This window comes from Spea bombifrons, chromosome 3 (assembly GCF_027358695.1).
Source record: "Spea bombifrons isolate aSpeBom1 chromosome 3, aSpeBom1.2.pri, whole genome shotgun sequence".
NCBI lineage: Eukaryota > Metazoa > Chordata > Amphibia > Anura > Pelobatidae > Spea > Spea bombifrons.
Genome location: NC_071089.1, coordinates 11,861,749 through 11,875,139, shown reverse-complemented (window position 1 = coordinate 11,875,139; position 13,391 = coordinate 11,861,749). Strand labels below are relative to the sequence as shown.

General features: G+C 40.8%; 1 protein-coding gene across 1 annotated transcript in view; it reads left to right on the top strand.

The window, feature by feature from the left end:
* The window catches only part of THADA (THADA armadillo repeat containing), a 194,516-nt gene that overhangs the window by 156,477 nt on the left and 24,648 nt on the right, over window positions 1–13,391 (top strand). The window contains exons 34-36 of the mRNA XM_053458824.1: window positions 1,260–1,332; window positions 2,697–2,841; window positions 10,416–10,541. Of these exons, the coding sequence (XP_053314799.1) occupies window positions 1,260–1,332; window positions 2,697–2,841; window positions 10,416–10,541 (344 nt within the window). The remainder of the gene's footprint in view (window positions 1–1,259; window positions 1,333–2,696; window positions 2,842–10,415; window positions 10,542–13,391) is intronic.

The following is a 13,391-nucleotide window of genomic DNA, read 5'->3' as shown; positions in this document are numbered from 1 at the left end:
CTCCACGAAGGGACCATTCACATTAAAAAATTGTAAAAAATAAAAATATACGTGTATATATTTTCTTCTGCTTCATCCCTAACAAAAGTTTTAAGATCAACTGTATTGGATGTTGGTGCAGATATTCCGGGACAGTGTGTTTTCCATGGTTTTAAAAACATTGGCTAGAGCCCATCTCAAGCATGGAGAAAGAACACTTCGTAACATATATTGGTTCTTAATAAACCGTTATGTCAAAATGTATTTATAATGAAGAAAAACTTATACGTTCTCCTCAGCCTCCTTGCACTAAGAGCAGTAACACGCTGATCCCTGTAATACGGGGTGGCAGAGCTGTCCCTTTAAAGGCGCTGTTCCACCAGAATATAACTTTTTTATAACTAAACTAGGCTGACCACTTGGGTCATGTTTCCCGTCAGATATATAACTTTCACTTACTGCTGACTGGCATTTGATTTTATAAAGCGCTGCTCTGCAGTAATTGAGATATATAGCTGATGAATTCCATGAGTTTATACAACTCGCGTACTTCGGGGGGCAGCACTGATCAGCGATTAAAGATGTGTCCCGGAAAACATAGTCAATGAGGTTGCCCTTGCCTATCGTTAGAACATGCCTGATGAAGGGACCTGAGAGGTCTTGAAAGCTTGCGATGTATATTTACTCAGTTAGCCAATAAAAGTATCGTTCAAACTCCTCTTGTCTCCTATCATTAGAATGACAGTCTCTCTTCCTCTGAACATCTATCTCTACTTTGTGAAGTCGCACCACAAGCGTTGTAGTTCGTATTCAATCTCAAACTTTCCAACCTCCCGCATTCAGCAGGACGGACTCCAAACATATAACATGCATATGGCCTCCCGGTTGTTGGTCAGTTGGCCCTTCACTTAAGCCGTGACCAACAATTCCTACGATGACAGGCCTTTTATATGTAGTATTAGAACCATTATTCCTAGTACTGCTGAATGTCTGAACCCGAAGTAATTGTGTAACCATGTAAGACAAGCCTTACTGTCCAGTCGAGAGATATGAATAATGATTTCATGCAATATTAGTTATTAAGCCTGCGTACCCCATGCAGGTACAAAAGCCAAAAGCCAAACCCAAAAGCAACTCTTGTCTGGTGTGAATGTGTATTCTGGTGCTACAAGTCCAGTTTGGATCTGATGCTGAAGACAGTTTCCAGAAAGTGAAAACGTGTTTGGATATGTAAGTATTCAGACATATAGCACTCTGTTTAATTTCTTTTCTTTCTTTAGCCTAGATATACAAAGCTCAGCCTTAAAACTCTCATCAAAGTTGGTCATTCGTCTTGTTGCTGAGTCCCAAGAGGTACGGTTGGTTCCAATAATTATTTGAAGTCTGTGTTCAGTTCTGTTTAAATGTTATCCTGCTGACATTTATCTCTATCTATCTATCTATCTATCTATCTATCTATCTATCTATCTATCTATCTATCTATCTATCTCTCTATCTAGCTATCTCTATCTAATATACAGGTATCTTGTTTATTTCCCACATCACATTCTGCCTAATTCCAGGATAGGGGTTTAATAATGGCCAGCATTGCTTCATAGCTCATACTAGAACTAATCAGTTCTGGGTTATTTGTGTGAATTCTTTGTCAGTGCAGTGAAAAAAACTAACTATACATTTGACATAAACTTCAAGAAAAGACTAAATAGGAAACAGGGGGCTGTGTTTTTGTGTGGCTCATATGATCTAAAAATGCCGCTGTTCATACGACCTATACAGTATTAAATAGATTTTTGTTTTGCATTTAGATGAGGGGGGGGCTGGAGATCATAAAATCAACTTATAGATAATATAACATTTTGAGATGTAATTAACAGACCTTTTAAAAACATCTCCCTACAGCGGCACTAGAATAATCCATTGTTTAGTTGTTCCTCAATGATTGAGGAAGAAACACCAAGGCATGAAGCCAGCATATAGTGGTGGACTTTTAATAAAGTGATGTTTGGTGTTCACACATTGGTTTGTGTCCAAGGATCGATGTTTCCTTTGCAGTAGATTTGTTAGATAGTAATAGGCATCTGGAGAAAGCCTGTAGAGCAGACCCAGCATTGGGTCCCATTCTTGGAGTCCATAGGCTGAGGGGGCTGTAGGTGGAAACAGAGAGATATGTTAAGAGTGTGACTGAGGAAGAGGTAAGAGAAAATGAAGTCCAGGTCTTTTCACAGACCCCACATGCTCGTAAATTGTGATCATTATCAAAGGCCAAGCACCTAGTGCCTTCTGTGGGAAGACTTGGACCCCGTGAATGTCACTGGTGAGTTTTATTGACTATTAAAGTGGTGGATGCTGAGCAGAGGGTCACCATGCTGTAGAAGGTCAAGCAGAGAAGAGATACTAAGCATTTGGTCGGCTGCTTTTAATTTAGATACATTTGGAATTATACAGATAAGCATATTTTGCTCTAGTGTGGAAGGTCAACAAATACTGCCTTTCAGACAGCTTTGCAACATTTTTTCAGGAACTTTTAGCCTGCAATTAAACTGCTGCCCAAGTAAGAGACCCCCCCAGCCTTCCCTCCTTCAGGGGAACTGTGGGGATTTGTGCAGCATGTAACCCCATATAATCTTAGCTTCATCTCAAGGAACACAAGCATTCTTTTGTAGAGCTGTATCAATTCTATTGTGTGAATTGTGGATTTAATCTCTGTGTTAATACAGGCCCCTGAGTCAGACCTGCGGGACTGGATCGCTCTGCTGGTGCATTCTTGTGAAGTTGAAGTCCAGACGGAAAACAAAATGGCGGCTGCAGAGGTCCTCATTAATACTGCCCCGTATCTCCTCCTCTGTCAGCGGCCTGTACTTGGTAAGAATATATTTACACATATTACTTAATCTTTACTCAATGTATTCATATTGCAGACGAGTTAGCATCCTCAAAGGTTTTGCTGAAGTTACAGTTTCAAAAATGCTTGTGATAGTGCAGTTTTGTTTGATCACATATGAAGTAAGCCTTGGTGATACCTTGTATTTTTGGGGTTTTTAGTTTTCTGGAATTCATCTCTCCTTAGTCTTACGCAATAAATCTATCATAGGCGTTTGTATTTCTCCAGGCCAGTAGATTAACACAAATGGCTGGTGGTCAATATTAAAGGGGCACTTCTGCGTCCCAGGCAGAAATCTCCTGAAAAAATAATACATATTAAAGTACTTACCTTATGGAGAAGCTACAGCTCCAGAGCTACAGCGCTCGCCTACTCCTCCGTGATCTGATGTTTTGATCCACTGATTGGCTGCTGGCAGGAAAGTACTCCCATTGAAATCACATGACACGTATCATACAAGCTTGTATTAGCTGGTGACATAGATGTGGTCTCCTCGGGATTTGTGGGGTCCAGAACAAGAAGTTGTTTTTGAGGCCTCTTTGCCTTTAGGAACTGGCAAGTAGGACTCCACCTGTCCCTCTCACTCATGATCCCAACTTGTCATATTCTACTGCTCCAGTATGCAGAGACCATGAGGGAAGGCAGTGAGGAGCAGACTTGTGGCCCCTTGTAAGAGCCTTGCTTGTCCTTGTCACATGGCCACATACTCTTTTGAGAACAACAAACCCAGGACCCTTGCATGTTGAGCACGTTCCAAGCATTTGACCAGATAATGCAAGTCACTGAATGTTTCTGCAGTTCTCAATGTGCTGGTTTCTTGTCTATTTAGGACCAAAGGAGTGACTAGCTGGTTTCTGGTTATGATGACTCTATACTAGGTAAATAGAGTACCTAAGAGCATTGTATGTTCCGACGTGTAACTGCAGAAACCACTGGCAAGCAGCCAAATGCTGCTTTCCCCAAACTTATTAGTTATTACTTTATTTGATCTTAACTGATTATGGTGTGTCAGTTGCAGGATTCCTAGAAGTGTTGTTAAGCCCTTCTGAGTCAATCTTTTAAATGAGACCTCATTATGGATTTGGCATTACATAGTATTCATGGTTTAAATTAAAAAGAAAAAAAAAAACCTTTTGTGTTAAACTCTATTTTGTATCTTCCCAGCTTATCTTCGTCTTTCCTTTAAGGCATTCAAATTACTTGAAACAAATTCTAATTGCATCAAATTCTTCCAAATGCATTAAGTCACGCCTGTGTCCTCATCATCAATGATTGCATGATATCTAAGAAACGGAAATTTAAAATGTGTGACTGTGTGAAGAGAAGAAAATAACTTTCATTACTAGGGGGTCTGCAAACTAAATTCTGCCCAGGTCCAAAGAAACCTTCTTGCCCTGTTGCCCTGAATATGGTTTGAGATCCCTGTGTTTTAAATATTTTAATTCCAGACCTACAGGACGTTATTCTTAATTGTCTTGCGTCTTAATGTTGTCTACTGGATAGTATGTAGCAAAATCGTCTCCGGGTATCCCTGATACAGGACAGCTGGATTAGGACACTGGTGGTGATCTTACCTGTGGCTTTGGATCATTGTTTCTGACCACGTGCGACACGCGTTCTCGTTTCCCGTATCCGAACAGATCTCCAGTTGGTCTTTTCCAAGCAGATGTTGCTTTCCTTGCGTTGGTTGTGGGTTTTGTAGCCTTTTGTTTGAGGGAATCAGTGTTTTCCAGTGTTTGTTTCAGCCCTCGCAGTCGGAACATATGCGATGGTACCCGATAGCTTTGCCACGGACGGTGGTCTGCTAAACGTGAGAAGGGTGATAGCTGGAGCCATGGAGGTAATGGCATCTGTCGGTGGGTTTCTGTATACAGCTAATGTTATCGTTTTGTCTGTGAAGTTTACATGATATGTGCAGAGATCCATTCAACATCACATTACCGGTATCGTGTTAGCTAGAAGTGCTTTAATATGGTTTAGTGAAGGAAGCCTGGTGTCTTATTTAGGTGTTCTGTCACCTTACCTAATTTTATTGGTATTGGATTTTAGGTTTGCGGAAGTGTCCCAGTAGCGATTGAATCTTGATTTCTCGTACATAATTCACTTTTTCCACATGGTACATTTTACAATTCACAAAATAGATTACACACATCAGAATTTTACGCAGTATATAGATTAAAAACGTATCTTTTGGGCATAATACAGGAGCAGCCATCTTAACATACTGTTCTGTCACTGCTATGGGAAAAACGTCAATATCTAGCTTATTGAACTACAACTCCCATAATTCTAGCCAGCCATTTACAATAGCAGGAACCGTACATGTGAACCATTTATGCAAAAATATAAACTCCTTCTTCAATGTAGTTGAACTATCTGTTCTAACTATCAGTTAGTAAATATATGCATAGCGTGGATACTAAAGGATATTTTAGGAAATCTATTCCAGGAATTATTTTTCAGACAATATTCACAAACATATTAGCTTGCTTAGAAATGTAGTTAATTATCATTAGTGGGAAAATGATAGGTGCATGAAAAAGGGGAGAAGACATTCTATGACATCATCATACCATGTTTAGACAACTCTATTTCACTAAAGAATCCGATGGGGAGAGCTTGCTGATTGCTCTACATTTAGCCTTTTGGTAAAATTACAACCTATTAGCCAATATAATTATTAGATACAAGGATGGTGCCAGTTGGAATATGTGGAGTAATAGATCTCACGGTTTTATTTGAGCACTCCGGGTAACTTCTCTCCCCTGTGTGCCTTGGAAAAAGGGCCGGTTACCCTCCTCTCTATCCTTATTCATTTGGGTCGCACTAAGTCTTAGCTGTCAAACACTCCTGCTCTGAAAGCACTTTAATAAACACTGCGTGTAATTGATTTCCAAGGTAACAAAGCAAGCCAAATATTTGCCTATATGACAATTAGATTACTTTAGGCCTGGCAGTAAATGCTGCATTGATTACATAGGGTGGGTGTTTGGATAGTGTCTTCTTTGGCTGCGCAGATGCTGATTGCAGAGGTGCTTCCAATCTGGAATGATAAGTAAAGACAGGCAGATGGAGGCTTCCTTCCCTACATTGTTTCCGAACGTTACTTTGCCTTCTTGGTAAATCCACTAGCTCGGTACATTTTAACCGATGCGTTTATAATCCTGCCATCCCTACCAAAAGGTGTCTTGGCTTCATAATTACAAACCAGGAGTGTGCTGAGAAGAAGCCTTTGGTTGTATAGATTTTGCTTGTCCTTCTGCCATATATATAGCAGAAGTTGGATATGTTTATGGTTATTTTTATCCACCTAACCGCTTAGTACCACTGAAACCTTTACAGGATGAATATATTTAATATCTCTTGCTTTTGGGTCATCTCTATTGTGTTGTAGCAACCAATACACGATCAGCTATGAAGCAATCAATACTGTGTGACTTGTGGATGAGGATTTCCACTTAGTTTGCAATGGCAACCATCACACCTGCAGATAAACAACTTTAATGGAACACAGTTTTCCTCATTGCTATACTTCACTATCCTAAAACACACATTCCTGGTTAAGAGTTATGTATAAGGTTATTTTCAGCTCATGTATGCTTAGGGATCAGAAGTTTTCTCCACAAGTATTTAAGGGCTCCTTGACTTTGGTTGAGTTAAATTGTATAGACAACAGAAACTTTTTTTTCCCTCTCAGACTAAAATGTAAGTAATGAAGTGAGGTGTTAGAACGTTGCTGGTATTTGAGCCGAGTCTTTCAGGGTGGGCTTTTTTGCGCTATTCGTCATTAAAATAGTGTGTGGCCGTGGTGCTAGTCTTTTACTTTCTTGCCCCAGAGATGCATTCAGAGCTTAGTAAGTCCTTCATTTGAAACGTGATGGATGTTGCTGATGAAGAACGTCCATAATGTCGGGTTGCTTGGCTGGCAAACAATCCAACTAAATGCTTTATTGATGTGGCTCCAACATTGCTTTTGGTGCTGGCTACCAGAATCAACAGTTGGAAATCTTGTAGCTCAAATAATTTGCTCATATGTACGACAATCCAGTCCAGTAGGTGCCCTCCGCATTCTTACCTGGAATTACATTACATTTCTGCCTTAACTACCCTTATAAACAGTTTTAACCCCCCTCTCTACCACGTTACATCCTCGCATGGTAGGATCTCTATCTATGAAAAGAGCTTGCTTTTTTGTAAGGAATGATATGTTTCTTGGTTCGCTGTGTTATGTGATTGTGTTGACTCAACTAACCAGGTGCCTTTTCTGTTGCTATTTGCTGTTTCTTGAAAAATCCACACTTAACATGCGGCAGGTAGTCTCCATCAACATCAGCCTTGTGTACCTAAGCAAATTTTAGCTGCCTTCAACTGAGTGACCCGAGGTACTGAGCACAGAGCTGGAAAATTCATTAGAGAGCGTTCCAGACGGTTTGTGTACCCGTCTTCTGCATCACGTACTTGCATGGATCACTGTAATATACACAGCGTTAACTCAACAGTACGTGGACGCCGGCTCTTCTGCTGCAGCGTTACCGTTTAATATAAAGTGAAATCGCTGCTAGGCCTGTGTTTGTTGTACGATTGCCAAGTGATTATGTGTGACAGTAATTTCTTTGTCCCGCTACTGACTCTGGTATCAGATATTCTAGAACCACCTCGAGACACAAATGCGTGTTTCAAGCTTATATATATATATATATATGTCAAAAGGCGTTTTGGTGCAAAAACTAAACCAGATGAGTTGCAAAGAAAATAAAAACTGAATTGCTGCCTGTTCCTAATCTTTGCAATGATTTTGCCTTTGGCCAGCTCCAAAATACAGGGTTACTCTAACCTCCATCCCTAGGATAGAACTCAAATAACAATCGACAAACGCAAAGTGCTGTCCACCTCCAAAACAGATAATTGGCACATTGGGCACTTACCTTAACTTCCGATTTTCTGCAATACGATGTATCACAGCTATTGTATCACAATTTATTGATATGAAATCTGTTCTTTTCTGTTCTTTTGAGAAATATGTTAGTTCCACATACCTAGTTACCTTACCTTAGCTGAAGAAGAAAAGAGGAGCCGACACCATCATATCTTTTAGCGTAACCCTGTCAACTATGTAATTAAATTAAACGGGTGTTTGCTAACAAGCACAGACTCCAGAATAATATATGAAATCTATAGAAATGCACAGAAATAGTGTTCTGGTGCACTTGTGGTAAAACCTGCTAAGGCGACTTTATATAGTCTGGTAATTTAGAAGTACGGGTTTGTGTACATGTGTATGCATATGTGGGCCAGTGCATATATGGGGGGGGCAAGGGGCTCCCCTGTTGATTATAGTCCTGCTGTGAGTTACGTATCTTACCTCTTTGAAGGGAACTGGCCCCTCTACAGATTTTGCGCAACCAGATTACTTTTACCAAAGCTACCTATAGTTTTGATGATAGAGCAATCAGAACAATTGTTTTGGAGATGCGAGAGGGTATTTTAGTTCAGGGAAGTTAAGATATGTGGCAAGGAAGGGATAGCTAGCAAAATAATTTCCTTCCTAAAGTTCTCTTCAATCCCCTCGCCATAACATCAGTAATGGGCTGGAATAATCATTACAGAGAACAGGAAGTTAATATGGCTGCTCCCATGGTGTATTCATTTATTTTAACATGCAAGCACCATTTCATGGGTTTGTTTATTGTAAGTTTTGTATGTAATGTAGGTTCCTCTAGGTCATTTAAGACCAACTTTTCACCTCTATGTAAAGAGGAGATGGCCCACCCAGATTCTCAAAAAAGAACACAATTCATTGTTGTCGCATTAGAACATTGACGATTGTTTCTTCTCCATCACCCGTACACACTATTGTGCCGCCACCTTCCTTTGTCCTAGTAAATCCCTACACACACACCTGTTCTGCCTCCTCCCCTCTATACAGTCATTTTAACCTTATTTAAGTTTGTGTAAACAGCCTTAATTCTAGGGAAGAAAATGTTTTTTTTCTGGCCTCCCAGAGCTGCCACTCCAAGATAAACATTTAATGCGAAAAGCAAAGAATGTGATAATATATGTGCTTGCCGGCATTGCCTTGTCTTATCTGTAAGTCTTTGTCCAGTACACCTATATTAAGGTATCGTGTTCCTTCAGCCCAACAAATTCCTGCTTAGATCCACATGCCATTCGCATTCTCAGCCTCCAGCAACCTAAGTCCCTTAATGCTGTTCTTACTAAGGTCACGTTTTAGGACAGTGTCCATTTGAAACATTCCCTAAGACTTTGCTATTGGCTAAACTGTAAGTTAGTGCATAGGTTGGTCATCATGGAAGTTCAACGCTTGTGAAGTTTTCTTGCGAGAAGTTGGCTGTCCATAATGCATGGGTAATGCAAAGAGATGCCACACAAGAAGTCCCACTCACCTAGCACTGTATTATTTGGGGTCAACTTAGCCCTTTACTCAGGAGAAAGTCACTGGAGTTCCGTCTTTACAGTGAAGAAAATAGATATACCTGTATGAGCCAAGGAGAACATTGAGACTTTAGTCAACATTGATACCTTGTATTGAGCCAACATAGAGTCACATAAGCTTCCTGGGCCTCAAGATCTCTTCCTTCCATCTGAAAAAGTGACCTCTAAAGGCCCAGAGGCTTGGGTGACTTTCCATAATTTCCTCAAGAAAAGGATAAACACTCCGCTATTATTTATTTTGCATAACCTCATTTTAAGTCCCTTGCTTTCCTTTAAGTGTAATTGTAAAATAACCCTTACAGATGGCGTTGTCTCCTATACTGAATTAAGGTTTATCTATCCACAGTCTGGGTTGTAAAACCGTTACCCAGCACACATAATTTCCTTCGAAACGGACGACACGAATATATGTTTATATACGTTATTTCATACTCACTTTTTCTTATCTTCCTGGAAATGTCCTGAGAGAATTCTGGGAAGACGAGCTCTGCTTTAGGGAACTAGATGTCATACAACAGAGTACGTTCGGCCATGTGATACACGTTGTAAAATTTACAGCGCTTAAAATACGGTAGATATTTCTGTAGGGTAGTGACCGGGAATGTGGTAAATCTCATTTTAATCTACAGGTCTTGTAAATTCTCATGAGCTCAGTCCACTGACATTTCTCAGATCACAGGCTGGGAATGAAGCGATAGTTCTAGTTATTCAGGGCAACAAAAGAAAGACCCAGAATTCTAACATTCTGCTGGCGTATTCCATTCTTTTTCAAATTCTTACAATATTTTTTATCAGTCATTTTTTAAATAGAAAATGCTCTCAAGCAAAAACCGAAGCGTCACATGTTGTTGAGTGTGGGTCAAAGGAGAGGGCTTGATGAGTCCAAAAGCCTACTGGGCATATTGATATACATGTTGTTGGCTACATGTTAGGCAAATTAACTTGTAGGTTCTTATTTGACTGTAGTTTTTAGCAAAATACACATCATTCGGTACAGTTTGCAAAAAGAATTCTGTTCCTAAGCTAGGCCTTTTCTGTTATTTTCAAATACATTTCTTGAACTACTCCATGTCTCATTATCAACGTGTATGTTTTCCTGCAGGTCTGTCGGAGACATTAAACCTGTGGAAGTGTGTGGTTCAGCTGCTGCAGTGTGAGGATCAGGACGTCCGAGACACAGCTGCAGATATTATCAGAGTAGCTCAGCGAAGCAGCTTGTCTGGATCAGGTAGGAACATAAATGTTATCAATATTATTGTATTATATGCATTGAAACCCTGATACTGAACACTGAGTCTGCGTCTTCCCACCCCCACTCAGGCCGCGGGCCCTTTGGCTTCCCGCCCCCGCCCACTCCGCGGGCCCTTTGGCTTCCCGCCCCCGCTCAGGCCACGGGCCCTTTGGCTTCCCGCGCAGGCCGCGGGCCCTTTGGCTTCCCGCCCCCGCGCAGGCCCTTTGGCTTCCCGCCCCCGCGCAGGCCCTTTGGCTTCCCGCCCCTGCGCTCTTTGGCTTCAGGCCACGGGCTCTGAGAGAGAGAACAGTATCTGCGTGCCCCTCGTGTAGAGGTCTAACAGCTGTGCAGTGGCTGAAGACTGTTTTATCAGAAGTGTAAAAGAAAACTTGCTTAGTGCAGCATTTCCTAATACCGACAGAATTAGTCAACTCTGCTCCTGTTTGGTTTCTTCATCAAATTTTCAACATACCAAGTAACATATTGCATAAACACAGCCTTCCTCATACACAGCATCCATTGAAAATCATCTAGCAGTTCACGGATTTTAGATGCGGGATTGGTCACAAACGATCAGCACTTTATCCTAAACATGGAAAATCTGGAGGAACTGACCAACCACTGGTGTTTACGATTTATTTTAAATATATCACCACTTTCCCAGGCTCTGTATTTGAGTTCCATTGGATCAACAAACCGCAAAGATTGTGGAAACTGAAATTGCTTTAGCGTGCTGAGGATAGTAGAATGAAATGTTAAAATGCTTTAAACATATATTTAACTTACTGAAGCGGAGCCTTGTTTACATAAATTAAAAATATGCATGGTTAGGGGACAAGCATGCAAGAAGAAGAATTTTTTGGGAGAATGGGTCTCTTAAAGGAACAGTGTCATTGAAAAATGGTATTCTTATTTTTAATGTACCGTACGTTGAGGTTCTTTTCGTGTGTACTACAATGCATTGTACTGAATGCAAGTTGGTTCTTACATAATAACATAGCATACATGTGATTGGCGGCTGCTACTCACAATGATTTCAGTGGGAAGGCATCTCCCATTGAGTAGAATGGGAGTACTACTGAGCGTGTGCAGGAAGCATACCATGGTAGGCTCCTTACACTGAGTAGGCATCTGGTGGAAGAGGTAAATGGCAAAATGACTGAAATTAGCATTCACCATGTTGGGAAAAGTGTGTAAGTAGTTTAAAATATGTATTAATGTGATAAATGTGTTGTATTCTATATAACAAAACTAAAAGTTTAGAAAGCTCTCACTTATGCTTTTATTTGACCCATAGTTGCTTTTATTTGATTGATATCTTGTCGCCAGTCAGGGATGTTTGAGTTGAGGCGCAGTTAAAAGAATAAATACCATGAAAGACACCAACTGAACATTAAACATTTCCCGCTTGCCTGCAATTCAGTTTTTCCTCTTGCAGGAACTACATTATGATGACACCCAACATTTTATTTGCCTCACAGGGGGTCAAGTTTAGAGCAAGGGCTTGGGGCAGGACCATCCACCTTCCTCCCTCCACCTTCCTCCCTCCACCTTCCTCCCTCCACCTACCTCCCTCCACCTTCCTCCATCCACCTACCTCCCTTCACCTTCCTCCCTCCACCTACCTCCCTCCACCTTCCTCCATCCACCTACCTCCCTCCACCTACCTCCCTCCACCTTCCTCCCTCCACCTTCCTCCATCCACCTTCCGACCGTGTTCAGCCACCTTGAGATGTACTGAAGCAGAATGCTAGAATAGGACGTCCTATTGAGAAGCTCAGCTTCAATGCATTGCAAGGTAGCTCGGTGGGTGGTCAGGGGAGATCCTCTGGCCCATGATTACTGCTGGCTGCCAAAGTATTGTCACGCTTAAAAAGGGAAGCACGTCAGATATGCATTATGTGTTACTTATGCTTTCAAACTCTATTATAAATTCACAATAGATGTTTTTATTTTTAAGCCGAACAAAGTTATGCACTGTGAGTCCCATCCCTTTTACATGTCGTACCCAGTATTTTTCATTAACTTTCAAGAGTATTGAATTACGTTAAACTTTGCATGGCTTTGAAACAATTTTAAATATCTTTAATTGCGAGATCACCCTGAATATTGACTTGGCTTGAGGATAATTTTTTGTATTTGTATGCTCTTATAATCAAAGCAAGCCATTTCAGAATCCTTGACCAGTCAGAGTGTTCTTTTGCCTTTCATCACTGCTATGAGGTTCTAATTTCTCAAATTCTCAAGATTTATTATTTATTTATAAAACGCCAACCTATTCCGCAGGGCCGTAATTACTCAATTTGCTTTATATCCTGTATCACTGGGTGGAATGTTTGAGAGCGTGTGTTGCCACAAAACCCTGGTTTATATGGACTCTAGAGCGTATTAATTCCATACCGCCTGGCTCGGTTCTTGATTACCTGTACACGCTATGCTCTGTTCCTTTCTGTTTCCAAGAGATTCGCCGTAAACCCTTTTCCTTCATGGAGGCTGATTTACGTTACATGCTATCTGCATGCCAGCCTGATTTTGGCTTTAAGGGAGATGATTTTATCAAACACTTATGCCAGCGTTTGATATTGTGCTGGCACATTGCAGCTGCCGTTTATTAGCTCCTATACAAATACTTGGTTTATCTATAAAAGTAATTTGTGCATAATGGTTAATAATGAAGTTTATTACATTATTTGTTCCACAGTTTAGAATTGTAGTTCTACGATAGAATCAGAACCGATGGCCTGTTCATTCTGTCCATTTTTCCTCCAGCTGTGAGACTTGACTTGTTGATCTATCCATACGCCTGGGTCTACAAATCGGGGGTACCTTTGTTGGAGGGTGCAGTTG